The sequence below is a fragment of the Geotrypetes seraphini genome, chromosome 1 (genome assembly GCF_902459505.1).
Source record: "Geotrypetes seraphini chromosome 1, aGeoSer1.1, whole genome shotgun sequence".
Taxonomy (NCBI): Eukaryota; Metazoa; Chordata; class Amphibia; order Gymnophiona; family Dermophiidae; genus Geotrypetes; species Geotrypetes seraphini.
In genome coordinates, this window is record NC_047084.1 from 376,661,902 (window position 1) to 376,676,263 (window position 14,362).

The 14,362-nt window shown below is 37.4% G+C and overlaps 1 protein-coding gene across 1 annotated transcript in view; it reads right to left on the reverse strand.

Moving 5' to 3' along the window:
* Positions 1-14,362, reverse strand: part of SRP72 (signal recognition particle 72) — a 126,233-nt gene that overhangs the window by 95,666 nt on the left and 16,205 nt on the right. Inside the window, exons 5-6 of the mRNA XM_033915692.1 lie at positions 12,500-12,611; positions 6,136-6,167 (exon numbers count right to left, since the gene is read on the reverse strand). Coding sequence (XP_033771583.1) covers positions 6,136-6,167; positions 12,500-12,611 — 144 coding nt within the window. The remainder of the gene's footprint in view (positions 1-6,135; positions 6,168-12,499; positions 12,612-14,362) is intronic.

A 14,362-nucleotide genomic window follows, 5' to 3' on the forward strand; every position in this document is an offset into this window, starting at 1 on the left:
GTTGTTGTTGTTTTTTTTTTTAACAACTTCATTCTCTTAACAGTTAAATAAAGCTGAAAGTTAAATATACTTTTCCCTCCACATTTGCAGGTTTAGGGTTCGTGACTTCGAATATTCACAAGTTTCTAAACCCTACCCGTTGATTTATTTGTATAAATTGGGGCAAACATGCACATCCGGGGAGGGGGAGGAGGGATATGTTTTGGCATTTGTTAAGAAATATAGAAGGGTTGATTTTAAGTATTGTAAATTGGAAAGTGGGTGAGAGAAAATAAAAAGTCTTATCTTTAATCTATTAAGTATACTGTGCTGTAATGTTAATAATTTATGTAAAAGCATCATTTTTTATGCCCAATTGAAGTTTTAAAAATGAATAAAGAATATAAAATAAAAAAAACACTATCCGTTACAAAGTCGTCAACAAAAATGGCTGCCATGAGTTCCCATGGTCTCACGAGATTAAAGCAGGAACTCATGGCAGCCATTTTTGTTGATGGCTCAGCACAGGGCAGTAGTCTAGGAAGATCATTCCTGCCCCACTTCACCACTAGACCACCAGATAAGGTGTGGAGAGGTCTGAGAGGCAGGAACTGTGCAATTATAAAACTGTTCTCTACAGTGTTGCTTTTTAAAAAAAAACTTTTACAGACCTGCAATGCACAGGAATGATACTGATAAACCTGCAGCTTCTCCCCTACCAGAGACTCCTGCACTCATCTCTTATCTGGTGGCAACATTAACAAGTACATGGCACATACTTTCAAATGTATATATTAGATTTCCAGTGTTGGCACATTTTTGAGAGAAAAAAATAGTTGCCATGACTGATGAATCAATCCTTGTACAATTACCTGAAAGTTTTACTTAATTTGTGCCTCTGAATTTTACAAGATTTATAAATGGGTTGTACATTAGGTATGGGTTATACAGTAGATAAGCATACACCCTATCAGTTTTAACTAAAAATGCACAAAGCACCCTTTTTTTTTTTATTTTATAATCTTTATTCATTTTCTTTTGTTACAACAAGTGTTTCATATAAACTTATTAGATACTTAAATATATACACTTGATATACATACTTATCATCTTCAAGTTTAACATTTTTTTAGAAAATTAATTTTATACAAATTTTATAATATTATGCAGTAAATCTAGATTTATATAATTTCTTTCGAATGTAGTATTCCCCCTCCCTCCCTCCCTCCCATTCAATCAATAATATTTCAAAACAACTTTATTATAAATTCATTCAACATTGATATAGTGTGTAAATCAGAAATAAAATCCCATCTCATTTCCCTCTAATCAATTTTTATCTTGGGAAAAGTTAATTATTCATTACAAAATTCTGTTAATGGTCTCCATATCTTTTGAAATTTATTAATATATCCTTTTTGTGTTGCTATGGTAAGTTCCATTTTATATATATGACAAACAGAATTCCACCAGAAAGTGTAATTTAATCTGTCATGATTTTTCCAATTCAATGTGATTTGTTGTACTGCTATTCCAGTTAAAATGTATAATAATTTGTTATTATTTGATGTTATTTGACTTTTTGTTCTCATTGTTGTTCCAAATAATATAGTATCATATGTCAAGGCTACTGGGTTTTCTAACATCCTATTAATTTGAGGCCAAATTGATTTCCAGAATGTTAAGATGAATGGACAAAAGAATAGAAGATGGTCTAATGTCCCAATTTCAATATGACAGTGCCAGCATCTATTAGATTTAGAGCTATCAATTCTATGTAAACGTGTAGGGGTCCATAAAGCTCTATGTAAAAGAAAAAACCAAGTTTGTCTCATAGATGCTGACACCGTACATTTTAACCTCCAAGACCAAAGTCGTGGCCATTGAGATGCACTAATTTGGTGCTTTATCTCAATGCTCCAAATGTCTCTAAGACCATTTTTTGGTTTTTTATTTATATATCCAGATATTAATTTATACCACTGTGCAGCTTCATGTCCTATTGAATTTATCTGGAAACACAAGAATTCCAAGCTGTGATAATTAGTAAGATTTTTCCAATCAGGGAACCCTTCTTGAATGGATTGCTTCAATTGCAACCATCTAAAATATTGTGTTTTATTAAGATCAAATTTATGTTGCAATTGTGAAAACTCCAGCATTTTACCATTTTTTATTATGTCGTCTAGAATACGAATACCTGCTGTCATCCAGTTTTTCCAGATTATTTTGAAACCGCCTATTTTGATCTTGGGGTTTAACCAAATTGTTTGAGTTGTTGATTTATTAATTGGAATAGGAGTTAGATTACTTATATATCTTAAAGTTTTCCATGTATCCATGAATATTTTATGTTCTTTGTATAGCCTTGGCATTTTGATACTAACTACATGACTAAGATGTAATGGAAACATAAGTCTCCATTCTAGCCAAAACCATTCTGGGATATTTACAGTGGGCTCTGGGAGGATCCAATACATACCTTGACGTAAAATATAGGCTTGATGATACCTATAGAAGTTGGGAAAATTTACCCCTCCCTCCGCAATTGGTCTTTGTAATGACATTAAAGCAACTCTGGGGTTTTTCCCAAGCCAAATAAACTTTGTCAATATTTTATTTAATTTTTTATAAAAAGAATTTTGGAAGAAAATTGGTATCATTCCCATTTGGTAACAGACTACAGGTAATATCATCATTTTAACAGTTTGTATTCTTCCCCACCAAGATAAGTGTAAAGGGTTCCATTGCTCACACATCTCTGTTATTTTTTGTAATAAATTTTTTTCATTAATTTTCATTGTGTCGTCTATATTTTTTGTAATCCAAATTCCAAGATATTTAATAGCATCCTCCTTCCAAACAAAAGAGAATGATTTAAATAAACCTTTTGTACAATGTATATTTAATGGAAGTACTTCTGATTTGTTCCAGTTTATTTTATATCCTGAAAATTTTCCAAATTTTTCAATTAGTTCAAGTAAATGTGGAATGGTAGATTCTGGGTTCCTCAAATATAATAATAAATCATCAGCATAAGCTGATATTTTATATTCTTTATCTGAATGAGGTATACCTTGTATCTCCTTTATTTGTTGGATTGCTAATATTAAGGGTTCTAAAACTATATCAAACAGTAAAGGAGACAAAGGACAACCTTGTCTAACTCCTCTTTGTAGATTGAATTTTTCTGAAAACATATTATTAATGTATAATCTAGCAGAAGGGGAGCTATATAATGTTTGTATCATTTGTGTGAATCCAGGACCTATACCAAACCATTCCATTGCTTGATACATAAATGTCCATTCTATTCTATCAAAAGCCTTTTCTGCATCTAAAGATACAGCAAAAGTGGGCTCGTTCATTTTCTTTGTTAAGTATAACATATGGAATGCTAGTCTAGTGTTATGAGATGAATGTCTTTGAGCAACAAATCCTGTTTGAGACATGCTTATAATATGTGGGAGAGCTTTAGCCAATCTTAACGCAAGAATTTTTGCTAATAATTTTCCATCTACATTTATTAAAGAGATTGGTCTATAGTTCGATACCAAAGTGGGATCTTTATTTGGCTTTGGTAAAACTATTGTTAATGATTCTGCCATAGTGCCATTTGTACAACCTTTATTAAGTTGATATTGAATAAGATTTAATAAATAGGGTAATAAAAAGTTTTGAAATGTTTTATAAAATTCAACTGTATATCCATCACCACCTGGAGCGGATCCAACTCTAAGGGATTTCAAAGCTGTTTCTAATTCTTTTAGTGATATTGGTTCTTCCATACTTCGTTTTATATGTTCAGGAACCTTTGGACCCTCTAATAAATTTAAGAATTCTAAACCTTCCTTTTCTTTATTTAAATAAGTCTCGGAAGAATAAAGAGATTTATAGAATTTTAGAAATTGTTTTAAGATTGGATCAATTTGTGTGAGTGTTTCGCCATTTTCATCTTTTATAGCAATTATTTTTGTTTTCTTTTTTTTCACTTTTAGATAATTTGCCAGTATTCTTCCCGACTTATTTGAGTTTCCATAATACAGTGCCTGCTGTGCAAATAAATCTTTTCTTATCATTTTTGATGATATTTCATTGTATTTACATTTGAGTTTTAACAGTTTTTGTTGTATAGAATATTCCCATTTTTTTATTAGTTTTAATTCTAAATTTTTAATTTCTTTTTCTAAATTAGAGTATTGTTTTTTATTTTGTTTGTTAAGATAAGCTGAATAAGAAATGATTTGTCCTCTTATTGATGCTTTAAATGCATCCCATAATATTTCTCTAGAGATCTCATCTTTATCATTTACTTGAAAAAAATCTTTCATTTTTATTTGAAAATTTTCACAAAATATTGGATCAGCAAGCAATGCATTATCAAACTTCCATATTGGTCTATTTGTATTTTGATCTGTGATCTTAATTTCAATCCATACCCCACCATGATCAGATAAAATAATTGGATCAATGGCAGCTTTTGTTACTTGATGTGCTAGGTGTTTTGATATAAAAATATAATCTATTCTTGAAAAGGAATTGTGAACATGAGAACAGAATGAAAATTCCCGTCCATTAAAATGAAGTATTCGCCAAATATCTATTAAATCACAAGTTTGTATTAAATTATCTAATCCCATTGATTTCATATATCTACTTGGGTTTTTGTCCAATAGAGGATCCATAACAGCATTAAAATCCCCAGCTACTATTAGATTTGAAGTAGCCAGTGGCAATATCAGTTGTTGAAGAGTTTTAAAAAATTCATTTTGGTTCGAATTAGGGGCGTATATATTAATCAACGTCATGGTAGTATTTCCCAGATTCATTTCCACAATTATCCATCTTCCATTAATATCTGTTGCCTTTAATTTGAATGTAGCAGTACATTTTTTATTTACCAGAATAGCAACACCTGCTTTTTTCCTTGTAGCTGGTGAGAAAAAACAATGTTTGACCCAACCTCCTTGTAGTTTATTAGATTCAATATTTGAGAGGTGGGTCTCTTGTATAAAGCATAAATCCGCATTTTGCCTTTTTAAAAATAATAGAGCTTTTTTCCTTTTTATCATATGATTTAGACCATTAACATTTAAGGATATTATTTTAAGATCCATTTATGTATTTTTGATATATTTTCCTTAAAATTATATGAATTGTTTTTCTTAATTTTTTCCCCCAGTATTTAAAATATTTTTGAATGTACACTTTTTCTTTTTTTTCCCATTTTCCATTATATTTTCCCATTCCCTTCCCTCCCTTCCCTCCCTTCCCTCCCCATTTTAATATGACCACTTGGATACGCATTTTGAGGTTAGGTGTATATAACTCCTACAAGCTATTAAAATATATAACTTTATTTACTACTATTATTATTTATTTTATTTTATTTTATTTATTTTTTTTTTTTTTTAATTATATTTCTCCATTTAGAGATGTTTTAATTTATTTTATTCCATTATAAATTCCCAATGTATAATTTATTTTTTGAGTTTTTTATTATTATGTTTTGGTTTGTATTGTATAATAAAGTACTTGTTTTCTAACAGTAAGTTCTAAGTGGTGTCAAGATAGGGAAGTTATTTTTGGTTTTTAATGTTTTTTAAGTTATAGCTGAAAAAAGCTAAAAAATAAGCCTACCTCACAGCGTTTCAACATCATCAAGAGCAAGAAGAGACGCAAGGACAGTTGAAAAGTGTCATTGGAGTGAGACTGGCAGGGTAAAGCCTGCAATGCTGTTCAACCCCTTGCAACAAGGCCTCATGCTGCACTGAGGGACCACCTGGCCAGTCAGGTTTTCAGGATACCTGAAATGAATATGCCTGAGATGTATTAGCATGCACTTACTCCATTGTGGGCAAATCTCTCTCATACATAGTTATTGCAGGCATCCTGAAAACCTGACTGGCCTGGTGGTCCATAAGGACTGGGTTGAAAACCACTGTTTTAGTGTCATTTGCAAATGAAACAGAACTGTTTAAACTATAATAGAGCAATTACATGATGTGGAAGGATATTTAAAATAATGTCACAGGGAGTCTTGGTTCCCAGTTAACAACTAGTTCAGTAAAAGGCAACTTGAATTTAAAGTCAACGTAAAGCCCATTTAACCAACATAGAACCACAACTCAAGAAAACTGAAAACACCCAACTTACAGAGTCTTCTGATAGTGATTGCCGACAAAGCTCTGTAAAGAAAAAAAAAAAAAAAAGAACACATCATAACGATAAATATTAAAAAAGAAAACCCCAAAATATCTAACACTAATTTTTACACACGCTGGGAAATTGCTGCTTGCGCCATTCATTTCCTGATTGGCTGGCACCTCCCATTGATATTTCTATAGTGTTGAGATTGAGTACTTTTGGGAGCTCTTTTGCTAAAGATTAGCATGCACTAAATACCGGATCTAGGCCGATTCCTCATGGCTGTTTCAGCACGGCCATTTGATCGCAGCCGTTTCAGCTTGGTGTGGGAGAGCTCTTACAGCATGGAGGAGAGTTTCAACAGCATAGGAAGACCATCCAACCTTTCCCTGAAAAGCTCTGAAAGCACAGAAGGCAGTGGCGTAACAAGGGTGAGTAGCGCCCGGGGCAGTGGCATCCCTCCCCCGCCCTCTTTGCATCCACCGTACCTTTTTAATGTCCAGGTGCGAGCAACATCACAAACTTGATGCCCACGTCATATCAGCTATCCCTCTGATGTTATTTCCTAGGCGCTGGGCCCGGAAGTGACATCAGAGAGAGGAGCGACAGATGCAGGCATCAAGTTCATAATGTTGTTCATGCAGGGAAAATTAAAGAGGTATGAGGGAAAGGGCACACGCACTTGGCCGGGGGGGGAGGAGGACAGGTGCCTGCGCCCCTTACAAAGGCTTACCCTCCCCCGCCTTCATCTTACTACACCACTGACAGAAAAGGCTCTTGTAGCACAGGGGACAATTCTGACAGCATGGGGAGATCACCCAAACAACTTTTCCCAAAAAGCTCCGACAGCACAGAAGGGGCTGTTCAACCAACTGCAGCCTTGTGGGAGCTGATAGTTATTTCTGCTTGGCGGTTTCTCTGTTCAGTGTGCCAATTATTGCACAGCAGATCTGTTCTCTACATTTTCCATGTTTATGTCAGATCCCAGATCCCTATTTTGTGCCCCAGTTTCTGTACCACATCCCTCAAAAGTAATTCCTTCCTCTTATGTGTCCTCAGTGGCCGGATCTGTGAGAATCCAACTCTCTCTACTCTGTACTTCATATTCTCATGAGACAGGGGGTCCTGGGAAGCACTTACACAAAGGTTCGTATACAAAATGTCCAAGATCTTTAGCTTTGGCAAACAGTTTGAGAATCGATTTTGCTATAAGCAACAACAACAACAAAAAAAGAGCCTGGAACAGTACAATTTTGCTCCCTCTGGGAACCCAAACAGTTCATTTTCAGATCCTTCATTCTTCCTGACCAATTGACATCTGACCAGAAAAATTTATTTGACATCTTAATCGCATTGTCTATTCAAATGATTCTCTCAAATTGGAAATCTGTGAATCTCCTCAACTCTACTTTTTGGTGCGCCACCATAATGTTAACCCACAGATATGAATATCTGGCAACTTCCTGCTCGCCTAGGAGACCCAAAATTGAAAAGATTTGGCTACCCTTAGCAGAGGGTTTTAACTGGTTACAATCAAATTTAATATACAATCATCTTCACTGTTCCATCATAGGGTGTTGTCACTTTTCCACTTTTGTCAAGAACCTAATGATTCTCTCTTCTTCTTTTCATTTTCACCCCTTCTCTGCTGCAGAGATGTTCTTTACAAATGCAAGACTCTACTTTCTGGTTATACTGTGCTTGTTAGATAGAGGGCATGATTTATTGTTCTGGCTCATGCCCCTACATGTTACTTTTTATTTGGTCATTATTATCATGTACATTCAATTATTTATATGCTTCAAGACCTGTTATTTCTTTTCCTGTTTTATATGGTTTTATACAAATTTCAATAAAACAGATTTAAAAATAAAAATGGGAATTGATTCTGCTATATGCAACAAGAATCAAGCCTGGAACAGTTCACTTAATATATGAAGTCAGTGCACTGCGATGAAAACGGCCTGCTCTTAAAGGGCAGCTATGAAATGGCTGCAATTAAACATCCCTCGCTGAATCGTCCTAGTCCACAAAATACCACATGGCCCACAGGTATAAAATTGGACCCTCAGCATTTAGCACAAGCTAAGCTTTAGTAAAAGAGTCCCTTTGTTTGCTGCTCAACATGGAAAACTGAATTTACATATAATACACAAAATCTTCTTACACTAGCATGATTTATATCCTACCGAGCATAGGCTTAATGAAAAAGAAGTTTTTAAGAATTGTTGTTCATTGAAAGCTTCTGTACCACTACTAATGACTGGGGAGTCAATTCAGAGCAGTTTACATGAGCTACTGTAATGATGTTGCAATACATGAGCTTCTGAGCTGGTGGTACAAAACAGAATTTAAGTGTTTCTGTGATGGTTTTCCATACAAGAGCATCTGTAGCGGTGTTACAGTACAGATTTAGAACGTTTCTTGGATGGTATTCAATACAGCTCCACTACAACATCTGCCTTGAACCGCAAGGTAATGGCGGAATAGAAATCCCTAATGTAATGTATGGTAATGTAATAACTCTACAAAGAATGGAAAGATTAGCAACAAGTTTGAAAGGCAGGATGGCTTTATTCTCCAGTGTTTGAGATTTCTCTGGGGTTCCCAGTTTTGGCAACAGATACCAGCCTGATCTCTAAGAATAGTGAAGAAGCACTAGTGTGAGAGATACCAATCTTATGGCTTCTTCATAGTTTACAGACTTTTTATGATTTTAACCTGGTATCTGAACTTTTTTTTATATGCTGCAGAAGTTTTAAGGTTTCTGTTCTGGTGTTGTACATATAACAGAAAGACAGTCTTCTCTGGTGCCAAGTAGGCATCTGTCAAGACCCTGATGAGGAAAAAAGTGATTATTTCTTCTTTTCTAAACACTTTCTTGTAAATGTAAGACTCAAAAAGCCAAAGTTCTCTGTTTATCTACATCACAGCTGCAAAATAACTTGAGATACTTCTGGTTCTTGTTTAAAGAAAAATTGTAGGGGGGGACAGAAAAATAAATCAAATAAAAAATCAATTGCTTTAAATTGAATATCCCAAATATCCTGCTCAGATTGCACAGGCTGCATGTTCACCATCTGATGGGAGTCTGAGAAACACTGACTGGCTGGAAATTGCACAAATTCTCAAGTCAGGTGTTCTCAATCTCCAAATGCCTAACTCAAGCATCTGGAGTGGTTCTTGAGGACTTTACCTCTCCAGAAAGGGCAAATGTTCTTCCACTGTAACCCTCCGTTTTTTATTTCTTTTGTAATCCGCCTTGAACTGCAAGGTAATAGTGGAATAGAAATCTCTAATGTAATGTAATGTAAAAAGGAGCAAATGTTCTCGCTTACAGAATATGAAGTATGCAATATGCAGCAGAGTTCTGAACAGATTAAAGGGGAGAAAGATGGAAGGCAAGTGAAAAGCAGGTTAAATTGGTCTAGGTGAGAGGTGATGAGGGTATGAATGAGGGTTTAGGCAGTGCACTCAGAAAGGAATGGTCTGATTTTAGCAATATTGTAAAGAAAGAAATGACAGGTTTGGGCAGTTTGATGGATATATGAAGAGGAGGAGCGAGATGAGTCAAAGATTACTCCAAGGTTGCGAGCCAATGAGACAGGGAGGATGAGGGTGTTTCCAGAAATAGAGAATGAGGGAAAAGGAGAAACAGGTTTAGGTGAAAAGATAAGGAGCTCAATTTTGGCAATGTTTAATTTTAGATGGCTGCTTGACATCCAGGTAGCGATGCCAGACAGGCAGGTTGAAACCCGGGACTGAATGTCTGTCAAGATTTCACGTGTAGAGAGAGAGATCGGCGAGTCATTGGCATAGAGATGATACTGAAAGCCATGGGAGGAGATTAGAGCACCAAGGGAAGAAGTGTAGCTGGAAAAAAAAAGAAGTGGTCCGAGGACAGAGTCCTGAGGTATACTGAACGACGACAGCGGGATAGCGGTGAAGGAGGATCTACCACAGAATATGTTAAAGGTGTGTTGGAAAAGATGGGAAGAAAACCATGTGATAACAGAGCCATGAAATCCAAGCGAGGACAGTGTATCGATGAGTAGGTGGTGATTTATTTTTTTATTCAATTTTTTATACCATTCTCCCAGGGGAGCTCAGAATGGTTTACATTCATTTTATTTAGGTACTCAAGCATTTTTCCCTGTCTGTCCCGGAAGGCTGACAATCTATTTACCATGTCAAAAGCTGTGGAAAGATCAAGAAGGATGAGGATGGAGTGGATGCCTTTGGATTTGGCTAGGAGCAGATCATTGGAGACTTTTGTTAAAGAGCAGTTTCTGTGGAATGAAGAAGGTGAAAGCCTGATTGAAGTGGGTCGAAGATAGCTTGAGATAAAAGTCAAAACAATGGCAGTGAACAGCACATTCAAGTAACTTGGATAAGAAGGGGAGGAGGAAAACAGGATGATAGTTGGAAGGGCAGGTAGGGTCCAGCGAGGATTTCTTGAGGCTTTTAGAACTTGTTGCTCATACGAAAAAATGTTTTTTTAGAATCTGTCACTCACGTGAGAAAAACTTTGCATGCACCCGGCCAATCCTTAGAGGAAGCATTGCTTCCGACTATGAGAGTGTGTGTCTTCTCCCAGGCAGAGCTGTTCCAGGAAAACTGAAGAGCTCTGAAGCACCGAGAAGCCTCAAATCAGGACAAAATCCCCAAAACAACAAACCAAAAGCAGAGCAGATCAGAAAGACACCTTAAACTCACATGTAGCATGAGAAACTAAGGAGCAACAGCCCAGTCCAGTGATAGAGGAGGAGGAACCAAAAAATATAGATGATGCATTCTACACAACTCACGATTAGATGTGAATAACCCACTGGTTCAAGACTCATATGCCTTTTGCACTACAAAGCATTGGGAGGTTTTGAATTATCCTTCCATAATCTAGTTTGCCAAAAGAAAAATAAAACAAACTATTCTTCTCATGCTTGAAAGAAGGCAGAGAAATACCCCCACCCTCACAGTGGCAAAGTACCGACATTGGGGGGAGGAAGAAATATGCCAGATAACATAAACTCACCAAGCTGACTTCTAAAGAACACTTCATGGATGGGGCAGAGGGTGCGCAGACAGGTACATCTTAGAGTTCCCTTTTTTTAACAATGTATTTTTTAAAATTAATTTTTTTAGAGGCAAACACCATAAAAGAAATACAGAGGTATTAAAGGAACCACCAACATAAATAGAAAACATAAAGCTTATGCTGTATTTTTAATAAGAGCTTCAGCCAAACAAGGCAGGCCCAAACTCAAATAAAACCCAGATACAAACTGGATCGAGGAAAAATCTCAAAAGGTACCTCCAACGTAACAAACACAGCAGAGATACTGGTTCAGCAGAAAAATAAAGCCAAAAAGGTCTCTCCAAAACAAATAGATTCAGAAGAGAAAACCTCAATACGAGGAATTATAGCTTGACTACTAGTTAGAACAAACTCAAGAGCTACAGGAGGAGGGGGTAAGCCTAGGTGCTGCCATACTGAGCACAAAGAGAGACCACAGAGTACTGCCAAACCATATAATTTGTGTTTTTTCCTTACTGTGAGCAGAGATGAGACTCACCTCCCAGGAACTCAATTCCTCTAGACAGCATCAAGGAGCTGAGGCATTAAAAAGGACCTCCGGAAATGAAAAGGAACCCCCTCAGGGCCAAGGAACCAGGAGGTACAGGGAGGGAAGGTGGGGAGGGACCCAGCCACCCAGGTTTGACACTCCCAGGACATAATGTGACCTTCAAGGACCACAGCCCTAACCAGCAGCCAACAAGGAGCCCTGGGAGAGAAACAGTGGAACTAGGAGCCAGAATGAATTACAAATACTGCTGACCCCAGTAACCTTTTTTCTCCTAACTAGGAATCCCCAGGCCTACCAAACCAGATAACACTGCACAGGCTCGTACCTCCTATGACCTGCTGGGAGACTGAGAAATAATGACTTTGGGAGGGAATGCACTGCTAACTTATAGGCTCCAAAAGAATTCTGTAGTTCTCAGTCTTTACCCATCCAACTAGGCCAGTCTCAAGAGACACTAAGAAAAGGAATATTCCAGATGATTCTCTCCAAAAGGTTTTGCAATTTCACCTATATTTGCTACAAATGTCAAGATTTTAACAAAGTACACGCTCCCGTAATTAGGTGTGCAAAACTCATCTCTTTGTGACAACTAACCTGGCTTGCAGAAATCGGAGTCACTAGATTATAATTCTTTCATCAGTAACAGCTATTTGGGTACAGCAGAACTATCATCGGCACATCGCTAATGCTCCCAAGACAACATGATGCATAACAGTTTTGAGAGTGAGAGGAATTAAGTAAAGGGCAGATCACTCCTCAAACAGTGCTAGTGTATGCCATTCCTTTACCTTCTGCTTGCTGTAGTTTCTTCATAGCTTCATTCAGCTTGCCCTGTCCAATCAGCGTACATGCGACATTGTAACACAGCTCATATGTGCAGTCCTGCAGACCCAAATTCTCCTGCCGTGGATACAAACAGTTTCAATGCTTTAGAAAGGGGGAAGAACTGGACAGGGCACATGATAGCTAATGAAACTACTGAGAACTCTTTGAGATTGCTGAGGTGACATATGGGTTAAACCTGTGGAAAACCACTGCACATACTCATTAACACCTGAGCCAAGAAAGCAGGTGAAAATCTATATGGGCTGACCCAATAGCAGTGCAGTATGGTGCTGTGTGGGGAAACCTAAAATCACTTCCTAACGTGTTTCCCCCCCCAAAATAAGACACTGTCTTATATTAATTTGGGGCCCCAAAAAGGCACTAGGTCTTATTTTTTTCATTTAATGATCATCTCTCCCTTCCTCTCCTCCACCCCAATTCTTCCTATTTCCTTTCTCTCCCCCACATGTGCAGCATCTTTCCTCCACTCACCCATCCCCTTGTGCAGTATCTTTCTAGCCCTCCCTCCCATCCCTTGTGCAGCAGAACCCTTGCAGCTTCTATCCCTTCCTCCCATCCCCTCGTGTAGCATCTTTCTATCCTCTCACCGCCACTGCGCACCTCCCCCCCAGCTCTTCCTCCCATCTGAACCGTGAGACAGGAATACCTTATAACAAACCCGCAGCGTCGGCACTCAGCTTGCTGATGACATCAGTAGCAGAGAAACGCCCAGGAGATAGAAGGCCATGAAGCAGCCTGTGTAGATTGCTGCAGAGTACCGATGCTGCCGGTTTGTTATAAGGTGTCTCGCAATTCAGATGGGATGGAGAGATGGGTCAGCGGGCAGGGTGCACGGCGGCAGCAGGGGGGAGCGCTGCTGCTGATAGCGACTAGGGCTTATTTTCAGGGGTAGGGCTTATATTAAGACCTACTCCAAAAATCATGCTAGGGCTTATTTTCGGGGTAGATCTTATTTTTGAGGAAACACAGTTGCTCTGCTTCTGCATCTCAGGCAGTTTGAGGCTGGAGTGGCCATAGGTTCAGCATTAACAACCCCCAGGAGGAAGCTCCTGTCTTAGCCACTGTTCAGCAAACCTCTGGGCAAAAGCACTTTCCACTGTACTGGTTAGGCTAAAGACAACTAGATAATACAGGGAAGCAACATTCTAATTTTGATTCAAAATGTCAGTGCATTTTCTATGGCAAAATTCCTTATACATTCTCCCCAAAGAAACAGCCCCCAAGTTTGAAAACTAAAACATTCTATTCCAATATCCACCCCTCCCCCATCTCAGTGATCTAGACTCATAATAAGTTTGGCTGTGCTATGTTTAATCATTCAATTGTTTGGAGGGGGGAAACAGAGAGAGAGAAACCACAAAACACAGACTTCCCAAACTATTAAAAATAAAAAACACACGCACACACTTACAAAGGCTAAAGTAGCACAAAGGTACATTTATAGAGGCTGCATTTCAAGGACAGATGAGAAGTCACATCACTATGAACATGGAACTATTAAAAGCAATGTGAAGGGGCTGAATGCTTCTTTAAAGCAGTAAGTTAACCTTCCAACCTCCTTTTTTCAAGAAAGATCTCTTCCCTTTATTTGGATGCTTAGAAAGGATAGAAACAATAGGTAACTGCTAAAGATTTGAAGAGCATCCTTGCAGTGGAGCTAACCAAGAATTTGCCAATTTGTGCATTTATTTATTTATTTAGATTTTTATCCCGTTCTCCCAGTAGCTCAGAACGGTTACAAGTAAACATTCACAATGGAGTGAATTGGACATACAAGATTATACAGTAGATTTAAATACTTGGAC